Source organism: Macrotis lagotis, chromosome 2 (genome assembly GCF_037893015.1).
Source record: "Macrotis lagotis isolate mMagLag1 chromosome 2, bilby.v1.9.chrom.fasta, whole genome shotgun sequence".
NCBI lineage: Eukaryota > Metazoa > Chordata > Mammalia > Peramelemorphia > Peramelidae > Macrotis > Macrotis lagotis.
Window position 1 is genome coordinate 8,550,587 of NC_133659.1, and position 24,970 is coordinate 8,575,556.

The 24,970-nt window shown below is 37.9% G+C and overlaps 1 protein-coding gene across 5 annotated transcripts in view; it reads right to left on the reverse strand.

Annotated features, from left to right (window-relative positions):
• The window catches only part of LRRC7 (leucine rich repeat containing 7), a 594,014-nt gene that overhangs the window by 137,893 nt on the left and 431,151 nt on the right, over positions 1–24,970 (reverse strand). For 3 of the 5 annotated variants that reach the window (XM_074221205.1, XM_074221202.1, XM_074221203.1), the window contains exons 10-11: positions 21,704–21,848; positions 12,093–12,165 (exon numbers count right to left, since the gene is read on the reverse strand). In XM_074221205.1, coding sequence (XP_074077306.1) covers positions 12,093–12,165; positions 21,704–21,848 — 218 coding nt within the window. Of the gene's footprint in view, positions 1–12,092; positions 12,166–21,703; positions 21,849–24,970 lie in introns of those variants that run through there. The other 2 variants (XR_012475461.1, XM_074221204.1) reach the window with 2 other exon arrangements.

Below are 24,970 nucleotides of genomic sequence, written 5' to 3' on the forward strand. Positions count from 1 at the left end.
AAACTGCCTTCATATCACCTTTGCTCCCTTGTTATTCCAATTAATCACCTTCCCACATTGGGGATCAGCCACCCTGGACTCTTAGAAATTAATTGCTTTTAATATTCTGTGTGTTACCTCTCAACTTCCCACAAGGGCAAGGCCATCATTGTATCTGGACCAAATGAACCTCTTGCTTCAGGCTCTTTATTTTCCTTCAGGCTCAGTTCAGGTCTGCTGCCTCCTCTGGGAAACCCAGAACTCTCTCTCTCTCTCTCCCAGATCAGATTGTTCTTGCTTATTGGGATATATGTTGTACGGCTCAGCAACTGTCAGAGCCTTGAAGGGAGGGACCGTGTTTTCTGTCCTCAGTTACCCCTGCCTTCATTTCAGAGGACACTTAATCAATGTTGTTTAAATTGAACTGGCAATTCTCTAGTAGCTTGGGTCTCCTAGCAAGCCCCAAAGACTGAGCACTTCACTTCTGTTGAGAGTGGAGAACAGGGCCATTTTTAAGCATCTTTTGCTGATTGTACAATGGGAATTTCCTCCAAGGCAGAGGGACCATGATCACTCTTTTTCAAAGGGTAGACTTGTGTTTCTTCTAGAAGAGAAAGTAAAGACTCACAGGGGTCATGAGGGAGACACAAAAGGTCCTTGAAAAGAAAACAAAACATATTCAGAAGAACTCCAGTGGGAAATGAGAAAGATGCACATTGAGGCAAAGGGCAAGGCTGAACTATGTCACAATTCAGGGTGGAAGAATGTGATACATTAGTGGAAAGGACAAGGGATCACTGAAAACATGATGGCAAGAAGCAGATTTGAGGCTATTTCTGAAAAGGAGGAAAGGAGACTTTCTGGAGAAGAAGCGGCTGCTAATTTTCCAAAGGATTATGATTGTCACCTGACCAGTAAGGTTCAAGGGAAGCAGAGGAAGACTAGTCACCTGTTGGGGAATCTCTCTGGAGGAACACTGACTGGATTTTATTAACTGAAAAACATAAAGATGCCCATCATCTTCTAGGGGTCTGTATCCAGGACATGTTAGTGTCTGAGGACTACTACCTACTTTTGATGAATCATGCGAACATGAAAAGACTTGCAGAAGGATTCTAGAAACTATAGCTAAGGAACACCAAGTCTTAGAGAAGAAAAGGAAGAATATGGGGTAAAGGTTGGGATTACATCACTTGTTGATTGATGGCAAAGGTTTTGGAAGAGAAAAGAAGATAGAGGAAGAGAACATCTCAGCCAACTTTTGGTAGGTGAGAATGAAATCAGGCCTTCAAGATTTAAATGACAGACTATCGACCAATGTTGAAGTACGCTTAAATAAAGGATGGTGAAAATACATTCCTTGTTGTCTTGCAAACCTATAATATGAGCTGTAAGTTGAAAAGAATGGAGATAGAAAATTGCTTGCTGATACCAATCAAGATAGGTACCTCACCTGAATAATAGTTATATGAGGGGAAGAAGATGAATAGTAGTAGACAATTCCCTAAATTCCCAAGTTACAAAATTCGGAAAGGTGCCTGTCATAAGGATCCCTATGTGTTATTCTGTATAATTATATGATGTATGTATGTACAATGATTTAGAAAACCACATATTAACATTATCTATGTTCTACTGAATTTTTATTTATTTTGTTAAATATTTATCAATGACTTTTTAATCTTGTAGGTTTTAGGAGGAATATTTGTTCCAAATTTGATTGTAAACTGTTTGACACCTGTACAGTTTTGTGGGTTTAGAAATGGAAGAAAGGTTGGATCAAAACTAAAAATACTACTGGATAATATGTAACAATTGTCTTACTTTGTTTAAAGGCCAAACTATAAAGGATTTAATAGCATAAAAAAAACAAACTAAAAATACTAGCTGATAATACATTGGATGACATTCTTGATGAGGGGGTTTTAGAGAACTGAACTTTGCCATAGGTTATTTAATGATCTTTTACCAATGAGTTAGATGAGAAATAGAACACATATGAAATGTATAGATGACAAAATTGGGAGGGATACTGAAGATGCTGCATGAAGCCTGCTTTTGAGGTATATGCATTTTTCTAAGTTATGTTTCTGCTTCATGAAAATAAAAATCTCATGTTAGAAATGTAATTTATAGAAAAGATTTAAGTATACTCTCTCTGTCAGCTTTAACTAACTATAGTAGTATACTAATATTTATATACATTCCTATATTACATAAGCTGGATAAAATAACTAGAACACAGAAGCGAGAGCTCAGTTGCAGTTGGGTAGTAGGAAAAAATCCCACATTTTTAAAGAAATGTATAACTTGAAGATGCTCTGTCAGTGGTTTAAAAATTTATGGAGAGAGATAGAATACACTGATAATAATAATAATAATAATGATGATGATAATGTGGTTTCCTATGAATTGAACAAACTTCTCCACTACTAGCCTATCAGCCTTTACTCTCTTCACCCCTTTTCCTAAAACTGACATTACTAGCTATCTGCTTTGTCTTTCTACTACCCAACTACAACTGAGCTCTTGGTTCTGCAAAGAAGTGATTTTGCTCATCTTATGAAAACTCCATAAAATTACGACAGTTTCAAGCTTACCGATTAAAACTAACTGTTGGCAAGAAATTAAGCTACTGGAAAAAATTTAAAATAGATCCATGAAAAGTCATTGATACTAGTTATTACTATGTCTTTCAGGAGTTTAATTCCTTTAAAACAATGACCACAGCCTCAAACTGTTTTAACTACCAAAACCTTGCCATGAAGAGACCTAACAATGAAGGGCAAAAACAGTTTAGAATATAAATATGTATGTAATATACATATGTATATAAAAACATGTAAAAGCTTACAGAAGATGCTGCTGCAAGATTATAAGTAAGATCACATTGCAAAACTCTAAAGATGAGGAGGAAAATATGTCTGAAGCTAGCTGGACAAAGACCCCAACTAGGTCAGCTCATTCTTACAGCATTTAGAAAATCAGGAGAACAGAAAGTCCCCTTCCCTTCTTCAAATGCAACACATTTCTCCATGTTTTCATAATGATTTATTTTAATACCGGATGACTGCAACCACATTTGAATTGCAACACCATTGTTCTTGATGTGCTATAATGAGGAAAAGGAAATGAGTTTAAGAAAATCAAGTCAGGAAGAGCAGCTGGAGAAATCTAAATCCGCAAGATATGAAACCCTACTGGAGGCAACACCATTTTGGAGGCGCTGAGAGAACAATTGTTCAAGTCATCTGAAAGAAGAGAAGATGTCAGATAACTGGAGGGAAAAATAAATAGCTTTACATTATTAACCTCAAAGGTAACCAAATACAAACCAATAACTACAAGAGCATATGATGTCTTTCTCAAGCCTATACATTTTTTATGAGTCAAATCTGCTGTAAACTCACAATTGTTTGCATGTGGTCTCCCCCATTAGAATATGGCTTCCTTGAGGGCACAAACCATGTTTGCCTTTCTATATTTCTGTGCTATGCATTGGTGCTACAAAGAAATATGAAAACAGTCTCAGCCCTCAGGGAGTCCGCTGTCTAAAGGGAGAGAAAACAGGCACACGCCTATTTATAAAACAAGCGCTGGACCAGTTAAACTGGAGGTATTTCAGAAAGAAAACATGAGATAATTAGGAAAAACTTATGTAGAAGGTGGGATTTTAGCTGAGACTTAAATGAAGTTAGGGAAGCCAGGAAATAGAGATGAGAAGGGAGAGCATTCTAGACATGGGGCATAGCCAGAGAAAATTCAGAGCAAAGTCTTGTCGGGAAGCCACCAATGTGAAATCTTGCTCTACTTAATCAAATGCTGTCTTAAACTTAACAAACAAAAAACAAGGAAGGGTTTAGTGGCCTTATCACCCTTGAACTATAATGTAATGTGTGACTATAAAGATATGGAGAACATTATATAGAGATGTCCTCTGGTTCCCTTCTGGACATTGCTATGGACTATTAGCATAGAGGTTTCAAGAAAAGAGAAAGTAGGCATATAGAATGAATGGTTGAAATGTTTTTGATTGCATTTGCTGAGTGAGAATAAGATCTGGGATTTTTTCCCCAGAAATTTGGCATTGTCTTCTCTCTCTCTCTCTTTTTTTAGGTTTTTGCAAGGCAAATGGGGTTAAGTGGCTTGCCCAAGGCCACACAGCTATGTCACTATTAAATGTCTGAGACTGGATTTGAACCCAGGTACTCCTGACTCCAGGGCTGTTGCTTTATCCACTATGCCACCTAGCTGCCCCTCATCTTTTCTTTCAATTATCTTATGCTCTCAAACTTGTGTTGCCCTGATACCGAACCATCTTTGTGGAGCACCTGGCCAAATCTGAGTTCTTCTGGAAGAGTCTCCAAGCACTTGGGGTAAGATCTATACCATGATGAGATACCAGAATAGGAGACTTGGTTCCAAGGAACTCTTCTAGGCTACCTGGGGAGGCCCTTCCAACTTCAAGAGCGTCTATGAATCTCTAGAAATCACTTCACTACTACCCCTGGAGATGTAAAGATTTAATCATCTACATGCATCAACTGAAATATGAGATATGGAAGGTAGAGCAGAATGGTGAAGAGGCCAAATTAAAATCTACTTAGGATACAATGAGTTTGCTAGAGAAGATGGGCCATTTAGGGTCCTCCAGTATCTGGTTCCAATTTCCCTTTCCAATCATTTGTCTTCTAGTCAAACTGGACTACTAACAGACTGTTACCTGCATGCATTATTCTTTCCCACACCTATGAGAATTTTCACAAGATATTGAGTCTTATTTGTCCTTCAGGCTCAGATCTTGCAGGTGTCCCCTTCTCCATGAAATCTTCTCTTATAAGCTCAGTGGTCAGTGTTCTCCTTTCTTATAATTATTGGTATTCATCATCACCACCCCTAATAGATGGTACAATCATTGAAGATAGGACCTGCTTCATTTTGAACTTTGTATCCTAGGCTCTTGAAGGGAACTTTTCCCATAGTTGGTGCCCAGGAATGTTAGTTTAAGTGAATTAATATGGAAGGACTTGCCTTGAGTTTTACATGATGGTAAGGTGTGAACTTCTGAAAGACTTGCAAAGACTAGTGGGCTTTAGTATTTCTTTGAATCTTCAATGCTTAGCCCAGTAGTACCTAGCACATGATATGTCCTCTTAGATAATGAAGGAAAACAAAAAACTCCATAAATGTTAGTTGATTGATTTGTAGAATATAACTTTGAAAAATATATCTAAAATATATAATTTATGAAAAAATTTTCAACCCAATGACTACACTTTTGATGATTCATTGTTGGGAAAAGTTATTTGCCAAAATTTAGGAGGCATATTTGGTTTTAAGAAGGCACAGACAAGAAATGAAAGATTGAGAGTACAGTCTTTCAAACTCCCTCTGGTTCCTTTTTTATTTTCTAATTTCTTACTTGGTGACCTCATAGTCTCCCATGGGCTTAATTATCATCTCAATGTAGATTGCTCACAAATCTCTATTGTATTTTCTGAGTTCCAGTCTCATATCTCTGATTACCTATTGGCTATTTCGAACTGAATTTTCCCAGCTTTCTTAAATGCAAGAAATAAAATCATTAAAAGCAAAAATCATTATCTTTCTTTTCAAACTCACCTTCCTCCCTAACTTCCCCAGTTTAGTCAAGGTTACCCACCATCTCTCTTGTCACCCAAGTTTGCAGTCTTGGAATTATGCCCCCTCTCCCTTAAACCCATAACCAATCCTGGCTGCCTTAGCATTTTGCTAGGGTTGGAGATACAGAGGCAAAACCCTCTGCTCTCAACATGAAATATATACAAGGTGCCTTCTAGGGCACAGATTTCCCTTAGGAAGCAGGCCTGGATGTGAATATGCAGTCCAAGGAGTCTATGAGAAAAGTGGAAGAGGGGGAAATTTCTCTAAGATAGGGTCAGACAGCCTGGGAAAAGACACAGAGTTAGAAGTTAGGCTGTATAAGGGACAGCTAGCAGAGCAGTATGGCCTTCTACAGGACAAAGGAGAGGAGTGTGTTCCATGGATGCAAAGGGTGGCTGGAGAGATGCTTAAGGTCTTTAAAAACCAAATGGAAGACAGCTAGGTGGTCCAGTGGATAGAGCACCTACCCTGGAGTCAGGAAGACCTGAGTTCAAATCTAGCCCTAGTCACTTTATTAATAGCTGTATGACTTTGGGCAGGTCATTTAATTCTATTGCCTCACAAAAACAAAAAAAGAAAAAGAAAAGAAAAAAGAAAAACCAAATGCAGAAGTATTTTTTCCTAGAAGCAAGAGGTAGACACTGGTCATTTTTGAGATTGGGAATAGTATGGTGCTTTAAGAATGTCATTTTGATAATTATGTGGAGGATGCACAGAAAAAAGGGACAGATTGGAGGCAAGGGCAATGCTTTCTATGTTGGGTCATTGTACTAAAGGCCCCTTGGGAAGAATGAGTAAATAAATGAGGGGGTACAAGAACCAAATCACAAGCTAGTATGTTGATAACATAATATAGGTGGGATGGGTATGCTAATTATCCAGACATGATTCTGGTTCTCCTCTCTCCTTCCTAGCTCCCCTCCCTTCTTTCACTTTCTTCCTACAGACCTGAAGTAGGGGAGCAGCTGGTGTGTGAAGGGCAGGGATAGGACAGCCTAAAAGCTGCAAGGGATTTTGGTCCACCCTCCTTAGTGTACGTGTGAAGCCCAAAGAGAGGGGAAGAGAATTCTAAGGTGCCACATGACTTCTGAGTGATGAAGGCAGGATTCAAGGCCATGTTTCCTAACTCCAAAGCCAAGATTCTTTCATTTCACACAAATCTACAGTTGTCACAAGGAGGGAGGGGAAGAACTGCTAGCTGGATCAATAGCAGTCAGCTTCCAAAGGATTTTAGCAGTCAAGGATGTTAGATTGACTCTAATGAGATGAAGAGAAAAAAGTAAGGTCTAAAATTGGGTTCTAAAAGCACTTTTAGAAGAATAAGACTGGTGAGAGTCCAAAGGAAAAAGACCTGGGAGTTTTAATGAATGGCAAGTTCATACCTGTAGTAGGGTGGGGTAGCCCACTGTATGTGGTGCTGGGAGAGATGGTCTCATTCAGGTCTAGGGAGGTGAAAGCTGTCCTGGTCAGGTCATGTCTGTGAGCTCAATCTGGGGACCACATTTCAGGAAGAATACTCATATCCTAGGGTTCATCCAGAGGTTAACCAGAATGCTCACTGTTCAAGATCAGAGACTGTTTGGTTTAGCTGAAGGGACTAAAAATGTAACCCAGAGAAGAGAAGACTTGAAGGGGCCCGGACAGTTGGCTTTAATTGTTGAAAATAATGACTGGAAGCCACCAAAAGGCAAATTTTTTGTCCATTTAAGGAACAATTTTCTAAAACTTGGAACTTTTCCTGAGTGGAAAGGACTGCTTTGGGATACTGTTGGTTCCACCATAGTTGAAGTCTTCTTATGAAAAAGGATTTGAGAGAAAACAGTATCATATACGTTGAACTGGATGGCTTCAGGGTTGCCTTTCAATTCCAATAGTCTGTGATTTGAGAATGTAAATGATAGTAATTTTTAGGAACCATTAAAAGAGGTAAAATTTAAATCAGAATCCTTTTCATGTTGATTAAAAAATTTAGATACTTTATGCCTTCTATAGTCTACAAAGCGGTATTCAACATGTCTAACCTAAAGAAAATATTGAAGTCCAGGAGTGAATCTTCTAGTCTTTCAGGCATTTGGGGATAGCTTTTTAAGAAGAATATTATGCAAACTGGGGCTCATATAATTATGCCAGAATAACACATTGAAAACTAAAAAAAAATCTGTCACTTACAAAGATGTCTTGTCTACACACTGTCAAGCTTGTAAATATAGGTAATATAATTATTTTTCTTATGAACATTTCTCATAATTAAAATCCTGTCTGAGAACTAACAACACAAATTTAACATTTCAAAGTAAACCATGCATGTGATAGTTCAAACATCTACAAAACTGAATGAACTTTTCCCTTTTCTTAGGGATGTTTTGCTATAATGGGTCCAGCTAAATACTGAACTCGATACAAGAAAAGGAAGATTGCTTGCTTAGCTACCCTCATTATAATTGCACAACAGATTACCTATCTTTCCCTACCAAAAATACTTTGCCTCAAGAACTGCCATCAACTATGCCATCACCATTAATCATTCAAAACCATCTTGCAAATGTTTGAGCTGACTGCTCTGATGTAGCACACTTTCGATGTTCAGAGCCGCTACATGTCTCTTGGGGACTAATTAAGATTCAGTGACAAGCAATAACCGATGGAAAAAGTTATTTAATATAAAACCCAGGGAATCCCTTCCAGTTGTGGGGAATTGAGTAAATCATCAGCAATTTTAAAAAATCACCAAAGATAATTCTCAGATACTGAAACTGAGTAAAAAATGGAAAACACTATTTTTAGATTTTCTGGCTGCTGAGAATTGTGTGGCATTTTGGTGGACTGTTCTGGAAAGCAATGTTTTTTTAATAATACATTTAATTCATAATAGCATTCTTAATTTTAAAAACACTTTTCTCATAGTTGTGTTGCCTAACAAAATGGGAATTCAATTTCATCTCTAGCCCTGGAACTAATCTATTAGTTAATAGGCTGCAAAAGTAGATGGGTCCCATATGATGGAGGCCTTTGGATGTCAGGCTGAAGATTTTTTATTTTTATCTTAAAGGCAAAAGGTAAATATGTGAGCACTTGGGTGATGTGATGAGATTTGTGTTTTAGGAAAATCTATTTGAATGTTATATGAAAAATGAATTGGAGAAGGGTTGAGGAAAGAGAGGCAGAACAATTAGAAGCATATTGCAGTAATACAGGTGAGACCATGATGAAGCCTAGAAATAGATTTGAGATTCCATGAGTGGAGAGAAAAGAGCTTATTTCAGAGATGTGGTGGAGTTATGATGAACATAGCTTGGTAATTAATTAGATTGGGTATATAAGGGAGAAGAAAGTGTCAAAGATGACTCCAAGGTTGCATATCTTGGTGACTTGTAGGGAAGTGATGACTTTGACAGAAACTGCAAGTTTTGTTTTGGGAGGGAGAGGAAAAGAGAGAAGAATAGGATTTCCTTGCAAGATTCTTTGAGCCCTAGAGAGCAGCTAGGTGAAACAGTAGATAGAGCACTGGCCCTGGAGTCAGGAGGACCTGAGTTCAAATATGACCAAAGACACTTAATAATTGCCTAGCTGTGTAATCTTGGGCAAGTCGCTTAACCCCATTGCCTTAAATAAAAATAAAATTAAAAAAGATTCTATGAACCCTTTTAGTAATATGGAACCATCATAGTCAGTGTGTCAATTAAAATTCCATCATGATGACCACCATTAGATGATCTGAGCACATGAGAGTTTCCATGAATTCCATACAATGTATAGATCCCACAGACCGAGGGCTAGGATGGACCCATAGAGTTCTTGCTGTTACATTTAAATGATATCAAGAAATTAAGAGACCCCTCCAAAATCATGCAGGTGAGGGCAAGGATGGTCAAACCAGGAGCCCAGGTCACCCAAAATGCATTCTCTTGTTCTTACAATACTTTTGTTTAGCTAAGTTATAAAGAAAGGATTTGCTTTTCAACATCATTCAACCTTCATCTCACCATTTTCAGTTTCTTCAGATAATTATTAGTTCAATAGTATGTGTATAACTTATATAGTTATGAGATATCTATGTCTATGTGTAGGTATACTGGGGGGGTCTAGTTTTGACCATTTTTTTAAACTAAAGGAATGTACAAGTAAAGGTATGGAAAGTACTGCTCTCATCATCCACTATTTTAGCTCTATTTTGAAAAATCATGTCATCTTTTCTATTTTTAAGCCCTCCAATTAATTTGTTTTTTGGAAGCTGAGGTAATTAATTATATTTCAAAGGGAACTCTAAGTAGGAAGAGTATCAAACACTTTACTAATTCAGTCAATTAATAAGCATTTTAAAATGTGCCAGACTCTGTGTTAAGCCCTGAGGTTACAAAAATAGACAAAAAATAAATAGCTGACCTTGAGGAGCTTAGTCTAATGGGGAAGCCAGTATACAAATAAATATATAGAAATTAAGTTATATCCAGGATAAATAGGAAACAATTAGCAGAGGGAAGTGGTAGAATTAAAAAGGGTTAGGAAAGGTTTCCTGTAAAAGATGGGGCTTTAGTTTGTATATGAAGGAAGCCAGGAGGTGGAACCAAGGAGGCAGAGTGTTCCGGGTGTAGGAAGCAACCAGAGAGAATACCCAGAGCCAAAAAATGGCCAAGAAACCAGTGTCATTGGATCAAAGAATGAGTGGGAGAAAGCAAAGTCTACGAAGATTGGAAAAGTAGGAATTGCCTAGATTATGGAGGGTTCTGCATGTCAAAGAGAACATTTTGTATTTGCTCCTGGAGGGGCTAGGGAGTCACTGGAGTTTATTGAGTAGGAAATGACTTGGTCAAACCCGTGCTTTCGGAAGATCGCTTTAGTGGCTGAATTGCTATATTAAAAAAGGGATTCTTTTTTCCCTTGAGAACTGTTGAAAAGAACTGCAATAGTACCTAAATGTTTTTTAAGCATATGAAAGAGTAGAGAAATATTACAGATTGGTAAAATTATTTTCATTTGAGTTTATCTCATGCAATCCTACAAATGGAGATCCTCAAAGAATCTCTGAAGGGATTTAAGTAATTCCAGAGATAACTGCAATGTTTGAGAGACAGCATAATGAAAATAAAGACCAGGGAAATTTTTTACTACCTCTCCAAAAATTGAAACAGAAATCAATGTTAATGATATTACCAAATATTCTAATTTGATGATAAAGTCTAGAATTTCTCCCTTTAGTTGAACTTTTCTGAAGTATTCTTTTCTGAAAAGATGTTTCTGATACCTTTCTATGATCCATATTCCATCATATCAAACATGCAGCCTGAACCAGTTTGAAGAGTCATTGGGAGAGATTTGACCAAATAAATATAAGTACAACTGAACATAAAAAAATGTTAATATGGGAATTTCTTAGTCAGTACTCCAAGTGATTCTCTTGTCCCTTTTTCTTTTTGACTACATGTGCCTGATGACTATTCAGCATCCATCTCCATCTGGTCTAGATGCCTTAAATTCATGAGGGGCAGGCTGGCTGCTCTTTTACTACTTCCTTACTTATGGATATCAATTCTCCATTAGTGCTGAACATTTCCCAAGGCAGAGAAAACAAATTCAAGTAACAGGTAAGAATTTCTGCCTATTTCCCAATGCTTATGCTATTTTGGAATTAGACACACAAAATTTTTATCTTTATATACTTTTATTTATATATATTTTTTAGGTTTTTGCAAGGCAATGGGGTTAAGTGGCTTCACCGGTTTGAACCCAGGTACTCCTGACTCCAGGGCTGGTGCTCTATCCACTGTGCCACCTAGCTGCCTCTTTATCTATAGTTTAAAATTTTTTTGATTTAATTAAGGCAATGGGGTTAAGTGACTTACTCAAGGTCACACAGCTAGACAATTATTAAGTGTCAGACTGGATTTGAACTCAGGTTCTCCTGATTCCAGGACTGGTGCTCTATCCACTAAGTCACCTAACTGCCCCTAGGTATAGTTTTCAAATAAATCTTTATCCTTTTTCAGATAATTCTGCAAATTCATCTTCAAGTATTTCTACCAATAAATTAGGAAATCCTATTCTTCTCCCTTTCCCTCTACCAAGAAATTAGACAGTCAAATTAAATTGCAGTAAGACACACGTTTTCCCCCAAAGTACAGTATATCAGGAAATATTCATGTTAGACTACAAAGCTTTATTAAAATAGAGCATACCAGTATAAATTAGCATCTAATTTTGAAATGCCCTTGGTTAGAGCAAAAGACGGATACAATCTTTTTAGGACTGGTAAGAGTAAATATAAATTGTTTATCAAACAACCAAGTTGCTTATAAAAACTACAGTATTTATCATCAAATGACTGAATTGAGGTAGTAAAATAATGTCTTAATATAGAACTAAATTGAAGATAATTTAAAATTTCAACTAGCCTTTTGTTGAAAACTTGACAAAAGTTTAACAAGAAAAGTATTTTCATTTCTAGTTCAAGGGAGCGGTACAGACGTACTTACTTTCCAATTGCATTGGGTAACAGGGTGAGTTGATTGTCATCTACTTTCAGAGTGGTTAGTTTTTTCAACAGGCCTAAAAAAGAGAAGGAGGCTGGTTAATGTATAGAAGCGAATATTTAGAACAGTAAATTTCATTTAAAAATAAAAGGAATCATTTGTCATGAACAGTCACTACACATCACTGGACTCTGTGCTGCTTCAATAAATACACACAGAATTCAAAGTGGCACAACAGACAGACAGTCCTAGCTGTGTGACCTTGGGCCACTCACTGAACCCCATTTGCCTCCGTTTCCTCATCTGCAAAATGAACTGGAGAAGGCAATGGCACACCTCTTCAGCATCTTTACCAAGAAAACGCCACATGGGATCATGAAGCGTCAGACACAATTGAAATGGCTGAGCAACAGCAAAAAGGAAATTCTTCCATTCAGCAAGGATTATGTGCCTGTTAGAAATAAAGCATCCTGCCAGGCGCTAAGGGCACAAAACCAGTATGAAAATCTGCTCTCCACCAGTATGTGATTTACCAGCAACACAAGCCATTTCTGCAGATAAATGACTCCAGTATAATTTGAGGAGGGAGTCAGAAGGGAGAACACTAAATGGGTTGGAGGGAGGTTTCTCATCTGAGGAGGTTCCCAAGATGAGCCTTGAAGGAGGCCAAAGTGAGGACAATAGATACAGAGGAATTTCTCGTTTAGAAAATCCGTTCCCTTCAATGAGAGTCCTGGAAAAATGTATGAACTGAAGCTTTACAGGAAGGTGAGGTGACAATCTCTGATATGAAAGAAAAGAAAGGAAATTTCAGTTGAAGCCTCTCCTGTACTAGCCTGTTACCTGCCTGAGCCCAGGAACTGAGTGTTGCTCTTGCTCTAATAGAAATTCAAAGATATTTTCAATCAGTGAAGAGTAACTACTAAGAGATTGCTATCTATTCCCACAGGGATGACCCACAGGCATTTCGAATTCACTATGTCCCAAACAGAATTGATTTTCTCTTTCAGTTAGAGCCTACCTCTCTTCCTAACTTCCCTCTTTCTTTGGAGAATCCCACTATCCTTTTAGTCACCTAAGTCCCCGGCCTTGGAGTCATTTTTTATCCCCCTTATCACCCATCTCCCACATCCCCCTACAATCGGCTGCCCAATCTTGTCAAATACAGCTCTATAACATTTCTTCCTGGTATCTCCTTCTCTGTCTTCCTGTGTCTCATACATACAAATATGTATATATAGCATATATATGGATTTTTTCTATTGATAGAAATGAGATAATATTTATAATGTGCTTTACAGTGCTCGGCACACAGTAGGAGCTATTTAATAGATACTTATTCCCTGCTTCCCTTACATATGTACATGTAACTACATTTGTTTTCAATCCAAAGAAAGTCAGGTCTTTGAGAACAAAAGGTTTTAGATTTCTGTCTCTGTCCCTTCAGCACCTAGATACTGACTGACACTTAATGGGTATTCAATACATTTCTCTTGATTAATTGGTTGACTGGTTGATACCCTTCAAGCACCAGACTTGGAGATGAGTGTGTTAGCTCACAGTCTATATGTCTCGTAGACACAGATAATATATCTTTGTCTTAAATCTTTAATGTCTTCAAATTTTAGTTCCCGGCTGAAAGGGAAGGCACAACTCATTGACCTTTGGTGATCAAGGGTTAGAGGGTAGAGTCCTCTCCTATAATTCCATGATTACTGAATGTGATTTGAAAATGATCATCACTGCTGTGTGGAACAGTGGATAGAGCACTGGTGTTGGAGTTAGGAGGACAGGAGTTCTAATCCAGTCTCAGACACTAGGCTCTTACTAGCCATGTGGCCTTGGGTAACCCTGCTTGCCTCGTATCATCTTCAGTCATCCTGACTCCTGTCTGGTCACCAGACCCAGATGGCTCTGGAGGAGAAAGTGAGGCTGGGGACTTAGCACAGCCCCCTCACTCAAATCCAATTCACATGCTGTCATGGCATCACCACCCTGATGTTGTGATCTTTGAAAATGAAGGACAAAAACATGATAACTGCTCTGTGACATAGAAGGCATAGCATCCTCACCTCTACTATGAGATAGCCAGTATGTATTCCTATGGCTTTCATGCAAGATAGAGCTCAAGAGAAAAAAATGAGCTTTCAAAAAAATTACTCTTTTTGAGGTTTAATTCTTTTAGTTTGATTATGAAATGAAACCCAATCTATTCTATAAGTCATTCTTCCCAAATCACAATCAGCTACTTCATTCCAAATTTTAGCTCAGGGCAAAAAGGGGTCTTCTGCCTCTTCCATATCATTCAGAAGAGATAAAAGAAAGTCCCACAGTTAACCAACTGTTATTTATAGCCTGTTTTTCATTAGGCAAAAGACTAGGTAATTTAATTTCACTATCCCCATGTCTATAAAATTTCATTCTTAACCCAACCAGCCATCTCGCAGATTACTGCCACTATTTTCAGGCAAGGTTAGTGGAAGGAGTAGAATAACCGGGGAAGGTTAAGGATAAATGGATCTACTCATCATTACTACTAGGAGGGAAAAACAGCTATTTAATACTGAATTCCAGCTGATGATGAGTTTGCGATATAAATGGTAAGTATGTCAACAGTAGTTTGTTCCATTCTTCTCCTCTGTTTAATAAGACCTAGAGAGCAGTACCGGAACAAGAAAGTATACTGATTTAAAAACTTTTTTTCCTGGCCTAGTGTACAGGGTAGAGTATTTTTAAGTTAAATAAAAATATTAGACTATAAGAATTCTTGGTACAACTCCAGAAGTAGACCAGATAGCAGGGACGATATGTAGCTCATCCTGGTTGCACATGGCTGATTTAGAAATTTAAAGTCATGATAACTTGGGAAACTACTCTCTCAGTTCAAAGAATGTGGTCTGCCAGGGGGTATAAAGAAGTGAGAGGAGAAGAGTGGAGGAAAGGTAGATAGCAACTTTCCCTCCAGAGTTTGGGTTTGGTTTGAAAGGGAAGAGAAATCTATTTTGACAGTTTGAGGATGGGGTCAAGGATGGAGGAGCATTTGTTTAAGTAGTAGGAAAGAAACTAGGATATAGGAAGAGATTGACAGAGAGAGAGAGAGAGAGAGAGAGAGAGAGAGAGAGAGAGAGAGAGAGAGAGCGAGCAGGGGAGTGAGGGAGTGAGGGAGAACAAGAGAGAATTTGATAGAAAAGATGAAAGGGGATGGGATCATGGGTGCAACTAAAAGAACTTCCCTTTGCAAAGAGAAGAGACATTGCTTTATCAGAGATTGTAGAAGAGAAGGAAATGTAGAATGAGGTCATGGGGCTTTGATATGGAGGAAGGGCATCTCTGGGCAAATTGCCTCTATTTTCTAAGGCAAGTATGAAGTGAGATGCAATGTTAAGGTTGGAGTTGTGGGTAAAGTGTGGGGGACTTGGGGAGGACAGAAGTTTGGATATATTTCTATGAAGAATGCAGTAGAGAGTCAAATAGAGAAGCAAAGGATTTCTTTGTGGCACTGAGGGTCCAGGGGAGATGACAACACAATTAATATGGTTGTGACTTCTTTCAGCACCATGCAACAGTGCATGAAAAGGAACCCAAGAACCATATGGAGATAGTATTGCAGGGGTTCAGGGATTCAATTATAGAGGACTTATCATTTCAAGCATAGTCTAAGATACTTTTGACTGAACGAGTTTCTTAATACCATTTGCTGCAGCTCCTCATCTGTAAAGTAACTTGGAGAAGGAAATGACAAATCACTCCATTTTTGCCAAGAAAATCCCAAGTGAGGTCACAAAGAAATGGACACAGCTGAAGTAACTAAATAACAAGAACATCAAAGATGCTGAACTATTTAATAAGAGATTCAAGATTGGACTGGAAGGAAAATGAAGCCAGATTAGGTATCCTGGGAGAGTCATGAGAGAGAGAGAGAGAGAGAGAGAGGGGCAGGCATCATGCTTAGATCCTCTCACATGCCAGAGACTATTCTAGGTTCAGGGGATACACACATACCACACATATGTAAGAAGAATGAGTAATTGAGGGAATTCATGTAAATATATATATAAAAATTCATCACCTGTGTTTTAAGACTGTATGATAGAAGAAATAAATAGGTGAATTGCCAGAAGCCTTAAATGAGACACAGTGATGCATTGGGACATCAATCCCAATGCATTTGATAGATGTCAGAAAAGGCAGAGAAGCCCATCAAATGAATCCTCTCCTGAGTGAGGTAGCTGATTTAATTCACTTGATTCCCCAAGGTGGTGAGCTCTGATCCAACTGGACAGTCTTGGTTACTGCTGCTTGGGGGTGGGATCTCCTAGAAATCCTGACCATCCTGAGAAGCTCAGAAAGCCTACAAGAAGAATTCCATCTCTGAGAGAGGTGTGGAAACTAATGGCATGATCATTTAACAAAGAGAATACTGCCCTCCTATGTTGGGGATGAACATGGTAAAAAATGAATGATAAGATTCATTATTCATGCTTATAAGATTTAGGGTAGTATCTGCACCATAAATAAAACTTAAAACTTAGCTTCGGATCCTCCACACACACAATCCCAAGTCCCTCAGCCTCATCTCTGTCTTGACTGGATGACTGGAGGGTAAAGCATTCAACCTCTCCCAAAGCTTTCTTTTAGAGAAGTCAGGGACTTGAACTTTCTAGTTCCTTTCTTTCCATTTGCATTTTTGCTTGGTTTAAACTCTAGAGACAAGGTGCCTTCCAGGAAGGTACCCCAGGTGTCCTTGCCATTTTTTTCTTCTTTGCATCATCATCATCATCATCATCATCACTTAGACCAGTACTTTTTGCAATGATTGAATTGAATGGAAAAGAAACAAGTGTATCTAATTTATCCAGTGAGAATAACACCAGAATCACAAGATTTTAAAAATGAGTAACTAGATAGTTGTAGACTAACCCTAAAAAAATTAAAATTGTAGAAAACAGTGATACCAATATTATTTTAATATTTTATGGTTCTATTTTTCTACTTAATTTCTACTTAAGATACTGAAAGAAACAAGTTTATAAAATCTTTCAATGGTTCCCTTTACCTTTCTACAAGCCTCTGTACGTTAATCATGGAATATAAACGCATTATTATTTCATTTAATATTTATCAAGTAGCAGGCATTCTTTTTGCATCCATGTCCCACTTTTCTGCTGAATCTGAAGGAGAAAGAATTGGGTTCATTTTTATTTTAATGGGATCATTATTCTAGCTTATTAATATCTTTGTGGATATTCATCCAATATTAGTTAGAATTCATTCAATTCATTCAGATGAATACATCCAATATTATAACTTGGGATCTGACCTTTGCCACTCCAGACGCCAAGGTATGGAGGTGAAAATGTTCATGCTAATACCACAAAGGATTGGATTTTAGTGGTAATGAGTTAATAAGATGGTCAGTTCTCTGCTAGACCTGGAGAACAGCTCAAACTCACATAGAAGACTACTTGCAGGCCTTCCCAACCACTCAAGGAGGGAGTGATAAAAGCCCTAGCTTTGGAGTCAGGGAGATGAACTCAAATACTTTGCATACTAACCCTAGCACCCTGGAGAGGCTACTTAACTTTTCTGAGACTGAGTTTCTTTATCTGAAAAATTAGAACAGTACTAGTATGCAGCACCCAGGAATTCTAAGAATGTTACAAGAGATACTGTATTTAATGTAGTTAGAAAAATTTAATTTTGCTATAATGCCAGAATCCTCATATTACAAATGAGGAAATGTGGACACAGGGAATCACGTTTCTTCTCGCAGTGATACAACTGGAAGGGGTCGAAAGTCAAATGAGCATACAGGTCTCTGGACTACAAGGCCAGAACTGCTTCCACTGGGCCATACAGCAGTATGGCCTAGTTCTGAGCTGGTGGCCTTGAATTTCTGCTCAGAAATCAATCTTGCCATTTGCATTTCAACCATTTAGATTTAGGGTCTTCAAGAATCTGCATTATGGACCCAACACTACATGTCAGTCCATGGCTCACCTGCTTGACTCCTTGGTCTGGACTCCATCATGGCTCAAGGCTACATCAGTTTGTGTCCTACTCCCTCATCTGTCCCCTCTGCTCCTGGCTAGAGACCTGATGGATAGAGCAAGGACTCCCAAAGCCTCCCAGATAATCATTTTTATTTCCCCACAGCTTGAACTCCATCCCCTCTCATCACCCTGCCCCCACTTCTACTTTAAGCTTCCTTTTGGTATGATCTTCCCCCAGTCTTTTGTAAATGAGAAGAAGCTATTTATTTTTCCATCTTTGTATCCTAGGTGCTCAATGGACATTGATTGATGGATTGAATCTAAATATCAATGATAAAAAAAGCAAAAAAAACCCCAAATCCAGTCACAAAAGGGATTTTTAAATTAAGTTGAAATCATCAGTGAGTAAAAGAAGAGAAAAGATGATGATAAATGGAGGAAAAAGTTGGCTTTGCTTTTTTTTAATCATTGCACTGACAAGAAAATATTTGAGTGATTGCAAAATTATCTCACTTCCCTGGCTAGATTTAAATCCTCAGCCCTGTTCAAATGATATCCTCGGATACTGAAAGAACAGCCAGATGTGATTGTTTATTAATGGTTAATGATCTCGGAAAGTCTATGGAACTGGAAAAGCACAAATATCCTGATTTTTTTTAATTGAAGAGGATAAAGTCTATAAAAAGCATAGGCCAATGAGTTGGCTTTTGTTTTCTGACAGAATTCTAGAACATCCTTATTCACATATTCATTTGTGACCATTTAGAAAGGGAAACAGTGATGCCTAAAAATTGGCATGGATTTATCATGAATAGTTTGTGCCAAATGAGCTTATGTAATGTTAGATTAAGGAAATTCTATATTTAGGGCATATTTAGATTTCAGGAAAAAAACAATATTTGAAAAGATCTCTCAGGCCATCTTGCTACATGGTCTAGATGGTAGTATAGCTCTAGGGATATGAATGACCAAAAAAAAGGTTATTCCTGGGGCCACGTGAGCACGAGAGGTCTTTAGTGAAATGTAGATAGGCTCTGTATGACCGATATGCTAAAAAACACTTTTCAGTAATATGAATGAAGTCATAGAAGGTGTGGTAGTCACATTTGTAGAAGATGTAAAACTGCCTTGTTAAAAGCTTACTAAAACTAGTTAGCAATAATTAGCATTGCATGAATAACCAAAAAGTTATTAATATTGGACAAATACTTAATAAGCTAGAATAATGAAATATTAGAGAGATAAGTAAAAAGTTGAACATTTGGTAAAAAATCAACTTCAAAATTATAGGATGAAGTATTGGCTAAACAAAGAATTTTCTGAAAATGATCTGGGTATCTTTGGTGATGAAACTGATAGTGTCAGAAAGACTGCCACTGACAGACACTGGCTGTGTGACCCTAGGCAAATAATTTAGTGGCCCTTCTGGGCCACTGGCTATGATTATACAAAACACAAGAATTAAAATGTCTGTTGATCTGCACCCATGAAATCACAGGTTTTTATCACAAATTTTCTTTATAAGTTTTGAATCTTTTCCCTTTAAGAATTTTACTTCCTTTTCCCATTATTTCTTATTAATTTTCCTAATATTCCACAGTCTTTGTAATAGGAACAGAAAAGGAAATTTCAAGGTTCACTTAGGAGACAATTACTGTTCCTAACACTGGAGGAAGAGGTCTCTACAGGATAGTCTTTTTGATGTTAGGAAGATGAGGGCCCAGGTAGGTTTTTGAAAAGCCAGATCCTTCAGGGCAACCTCCAAGTATAACCTCAAAAAACAAATAAACAATGATCCTTCCCCTGAACAGAAATGCCAAAAGCCTTTAGAGTGATAGGGATGATTTCATGGATCTGTGATGGTTAATTCTGCATTAAAGGGATGAGGATTTGGTTTTTAAGTTTTAGATAAATGAAGGTATCAATAGCTTTTCTGTCTAAAGAACATTTTCCTTGTTTATTATCACCATACCATCCATCCAGAACAATGATTCTCTCTCTTCTTTCATTCCCTCTTGACCCTAACCTCAAACCTCTTTTGTTGAGGTTTAATGAAGTAATTTTGGAACCAAAAAATTCCATTAGAACAAGGTTCTCTTTTGGATATCCAACTTCTTCTGGCTGAAACTCTCTCTGTGACTGAGCTCTGTGCTTTGTATTTCGTACTTTTGGCCCTATCAGTCACCTGGCTCACCCTAGGACCTGCTTGGACTGAACTCTTTTCTACTTGGGTTGCCTGCCCTCAGCTGAGCTGTGGAAAATCTACCTTCAGGTCCTGTCTTGGTCTGCTCTTTTCTCTAACCTAGACTGACTGGTAATGGAGCTGAAATATTCCAGGTTAGATGATGATGATGTTTATCCTTTGTCCTCCAAGAAGACCATGACATCAGGGAGGTGAGGCCACGACAAGTAAATGAATCAGTTTTGAGGGAGGGGTTGCTGTGCTAAGTCACCAGCTCACTTTCTCCTCCAGAGCCATCTGGGACAATGGACCAGATATGAATCAGGATGAGTGGAGATGGCCTTGAATGTGAGGCAGTCAGCGTTAGTGACTTATGCAAGGTCACACAGTTACTTTTTAAAGTGTCAAATGTCTGAGGCTGGAGTGGAACTCCTATCCTCCTGCCTCTAGTACCCTATCCACTATGTCACCGAGCTGGCCATTCCCAGGATCGATAGCGTGTGACAAAAGAGTTTAGGATTACTAGTAAAGAATAGGAAAGGACAGCAAGGGGAGGAAGGGGAAAGCTCCATGATGTCTCTCAGTTTATTTTCCTTAAGGTGCAATTTTCAACATCAAACGCATTTATGTTTCAAAGCCAAGAATAAATGACTTTGGGATTATCCACTAGATTACCTAGCATTACAAGTAATAATCAAAATATAATTCTAAAAGGGTTTCCAGCCTGACTCGGTGATTACGGCATATTATATTCCATTTTCATTGTAATTGTTCAACTGAAGACAGGACTCGTTTTGTAGAATAGGACTACCGCTTGGTAAAAAGTATCATTATTCAAAATACACATTTTAGTGAATGTTACATTAAAAGAATCTCTGAATACATCAGAATTCTGAAAGCTATGCCTACTATATGTTCAGTACTAAGAAAAACAATATATATTAATTAAATCATTCCATATATGAGAAATAATCAAATAACTTGGGTGTTTTCAATATGTAGGTTTCAAAGGTTCATCCTAATAGGCCAATTTCTAGAATTAGAAATCAAAGAACAACTTATTAAAAAGAAAAAACATTAAATATTAGCATCAAAATATATGGATCTCAAAGAGCTCAGACATAATTTTAATCAGTTTCTTTCATTTCACTGATGAGGAAACCAAATTCTGAAGAGGCAGAGGAACTTCCCAAGTCACCTACCTAGTGTCCATCAGCTGCAGGCCCAGACTCCTAAAGCCCAGGGTCACCCAGGCTGGTGTTCTCTCCATGATGCCCCTCTGTCCCTCCAACACTTCTCTGATTTGATAGTCTTTACTTCATTCAAAATTAATTTGGCGTTCTTTGCCAATGGCGCAGTTCGTACTTTCCCAGGAATGATAAAAAGGTACCAGTAAATTGAAAACCCCAATTCCCCCCCATAAAATACTCTTTCCTCACCTATAGAGTCAGGCAATTGTTGCAACATATTGGATGACAATAAGAGGTCTTCAAGTGCTTCACATCCAGAAATCTCCATGTCAACAGTTTCTATTCTGTTTTTTGACATATCCAGGTACACCAACATCTTTAATTTCCCTATAGACTTGATGACATTGCATAAACTCAGGGTTAGTTGAGAAGCTTTTCCAAATTTACAAGAAATAAATACATACTGCTAAAATAGGTTTATTGAAAAAATCAAACATTCTCCAATGGTTCTTTTGGGGAAAATGAAGATTACCATTTTAAAAAATGCATGTTATTCCCTCAGACAGAAATTGTATTTCTCTTTTTAGATGGCTAGATGACTTCTTTGAACTATTGCTTCCATTTTTCCTCTTGCCCTTCCTCAAAGTAGATGAATGCTCTCTTATTCCAGGGTCAGTAGGCCACTTGGGGCTTGATGACCATCCTAACTTTCACTTCCAGTCACTGAGCCAGGCAACTGACTGACCCAACTCTTTTCTTAGATTCCCAAGGATGCCTGCTAACTGGCCACAGACCAGAAAAAGGGTGTGAGGTCCCTATCAATATTCTTTGTTGTGCAGACAACATGTATGAGTGCGGACAATGGAGTTCTTTTACCTAGCATTTTAAATTCTGTCCAGTTAATACACAATTTGCCCTCTAGTCCAAAGTTCTGGGGAGCCATTTTTTTTCTGCTTTGAAGCTACAATTCCTTCTATTCCTAGGACAAACTACTTTTGATCTTTATCATTTACAAACATTTTGTCAGCAGTCTCTTTTCTCCTGGCCAAAGCATTTCCATATTCTTAGGTTTGGTTCCTCAACTCCTTACCTTAAAATTCCTAAAAGTATTATAGGTACAAGTGGAATAGGCCTCGAGGATAAAATAGTTTTGGCCTAAGTGTAGATTCTCTTCTCAAAGATGGGTAAAGTGACCATAGTAGAGCTATAGGAGTGACCTTGAAGTCGGGGACACTTGCTTTGTACTTCAATGATTTGACCCACAGTAGACACTTAATAAATTCTTTTTGATGAATTGGTGGTAGACCTTTTGGATTAGATATATGGGACAAGAGCAGGAAACCTTGTAAGGTGGAAGGCAATGAGATGGTTAATGCGCAAATATGTTAAACTCAACTGTACACTTACAACCTCCATCAAATTGCTCACTACCATAGGGAGAGGGGAGGGAAAGGAGGGTAGTAGAAAAATGTGGAACTCAAAAGGTTCTAAAAGGATGAATGTGGAAAATGATCTTTGCATGTAATTGGAAAAAGGAAAAGGAATAAAAGGGCAATGCAAAAAATGAAATGAAGAAAAAATATATATTCACAGACACACACACACATATGTATGTTTATATTTGTGTATATATGTGTGTGTATTTAGACTAAAAGAAGAAGCACCAAAATGGAAGGGGGACCTTTGAACCCAATTTTTGGTGGGGTTCCAGATTGATGCTTTCATAAGAACAGGGAGGTTATGACAAGAAAATCTCCTGTGTCATGGCAGATCCTCATTTTCTTGGTACTTTATTGACTTAGAGACCAAACAACTATAAGGAATGGGGTTTATGAAAAGAGAATGAAAAATTGGATGTACATATTTTGACCACATCCTGGCTGATAAATCTTTAGAACACAGCATAATGTATGCTCTCTCAAGATGAGGTAAGATGTGACAGAAAGCTATTTAAATGGGTCATTACCTATTCAACTATATGTTTATGATTTTTAAAAATGAAATAACTTGAGCTAAAGTTTCTAGGAATGTTACCAAAACAACTGAATCTAATCTATTAAAAATTTACCAAACAAGGAAAAAAGCAATTACTAGAAATCATAGATAAAATGCCAAATATGCAAATAAATTTGAGCTTAGGTGTGGGCACAATTAGCTCTTTTTATTTTATTATTATTATTATTTTTGGTTTTTTTGCAAGGCAATGGGGTTAAGTGGCTTGCCCAAGGCCACACAGCTAGGTAATTATTAAGTGTGTGAGGTCAGATTTGAACTCAGGTACTCCGGACTCTAGGGACAGTGCTCTATCCACTGCGCCACCTAGCGGCCGGCATTTTTATTTTTATTTTTTTACTGTGACCTACAACACTCAATTAATAAGGTTAATCACTTAATAGAGCAGATCACCATCTACTTCTTTGTATGTACAGTCACCAATAAAGTCTTCCTTAGACAGTGGAAAACAATCTTACTTCAAGGCACAGTTCATCATGTTTAGATTCCATCTGTTGACTAGAATTATGGTATCTTGAAGCAGGCTATATATGTGTGAAATATCAGAATGTCAAACCAAATGAATGAGTGGATGTGAATTGCCTTCACCAAGCCCTAGTCTGCAAAATCATAGTGGCCTAGAGGTGCTCTAGGTGTCTTCAAGACAACTCATGAACATCAATGCCTCTAGAAGGTTCTATTCTATCTAACATGCTGTGATGGTGGTCCTTTCCAAGTAGTTAAGTAGGGAGAAAATCATGATTAGGAGGTTGGTCACTTAGTAATGCATTCTTCAGCCATGGCATCCCACAAAACAAACAAAACTACAGAATGAATGGTCCTTAGTTTTGTAGAGACTCCCCCATCTCCATGCCTTCCACTTCTGCACAGTGATTGAGAGTATCAGAGTGGTGGGAATGAGGATAGAGATTCTTAGAGGGTATTTAAAAATCACATAACAATTTCAAATTTTTCTATAAATGCTCAGAGCCCTGCTTTGATACATACTGAGCAGAGGGATCCAGGGCAAGTCACTGTTTTTCAGGGCTCTCGGTCAGAGGTTTCAAACACTTGGTCATGAAACTAGATTTAAATGTATTTGGAGGGGTAGCTAGGTAGCGCAGTGGATAGAGCACTGGCCCTGGACTCAGGAGTACCTGAGTTCAAATTCGGTCTTAGACACTTAATAATTACCTAGCTGTGTGGCCTTGGGCAAGCCACTTAACCCCATTGCCTTTCAAAAAAAAAAAAACAAACCTAAATGTATTTTGAGAAAAATTGACAAGAGAAATAAAAATTTAAAGGTTCATAGGTCATGTTAATAGTGAATTTCTAAGTTAATAGCTGCTGTATGGACCCTGCTGTTTGTTTTGGTGGCCTGTTTCAACTTGGGCTTGACCCCTCTGCTTGAAGCAATTCTGTAAGACCTGTAAGGTGCATCAAAGCACTCAAGGAGCCTTGGTAGAGGGAGTGTCCTCTTCCTGGAGGTTCCTTGGCAATGAAAATCACAGATTCAGTCCTCTT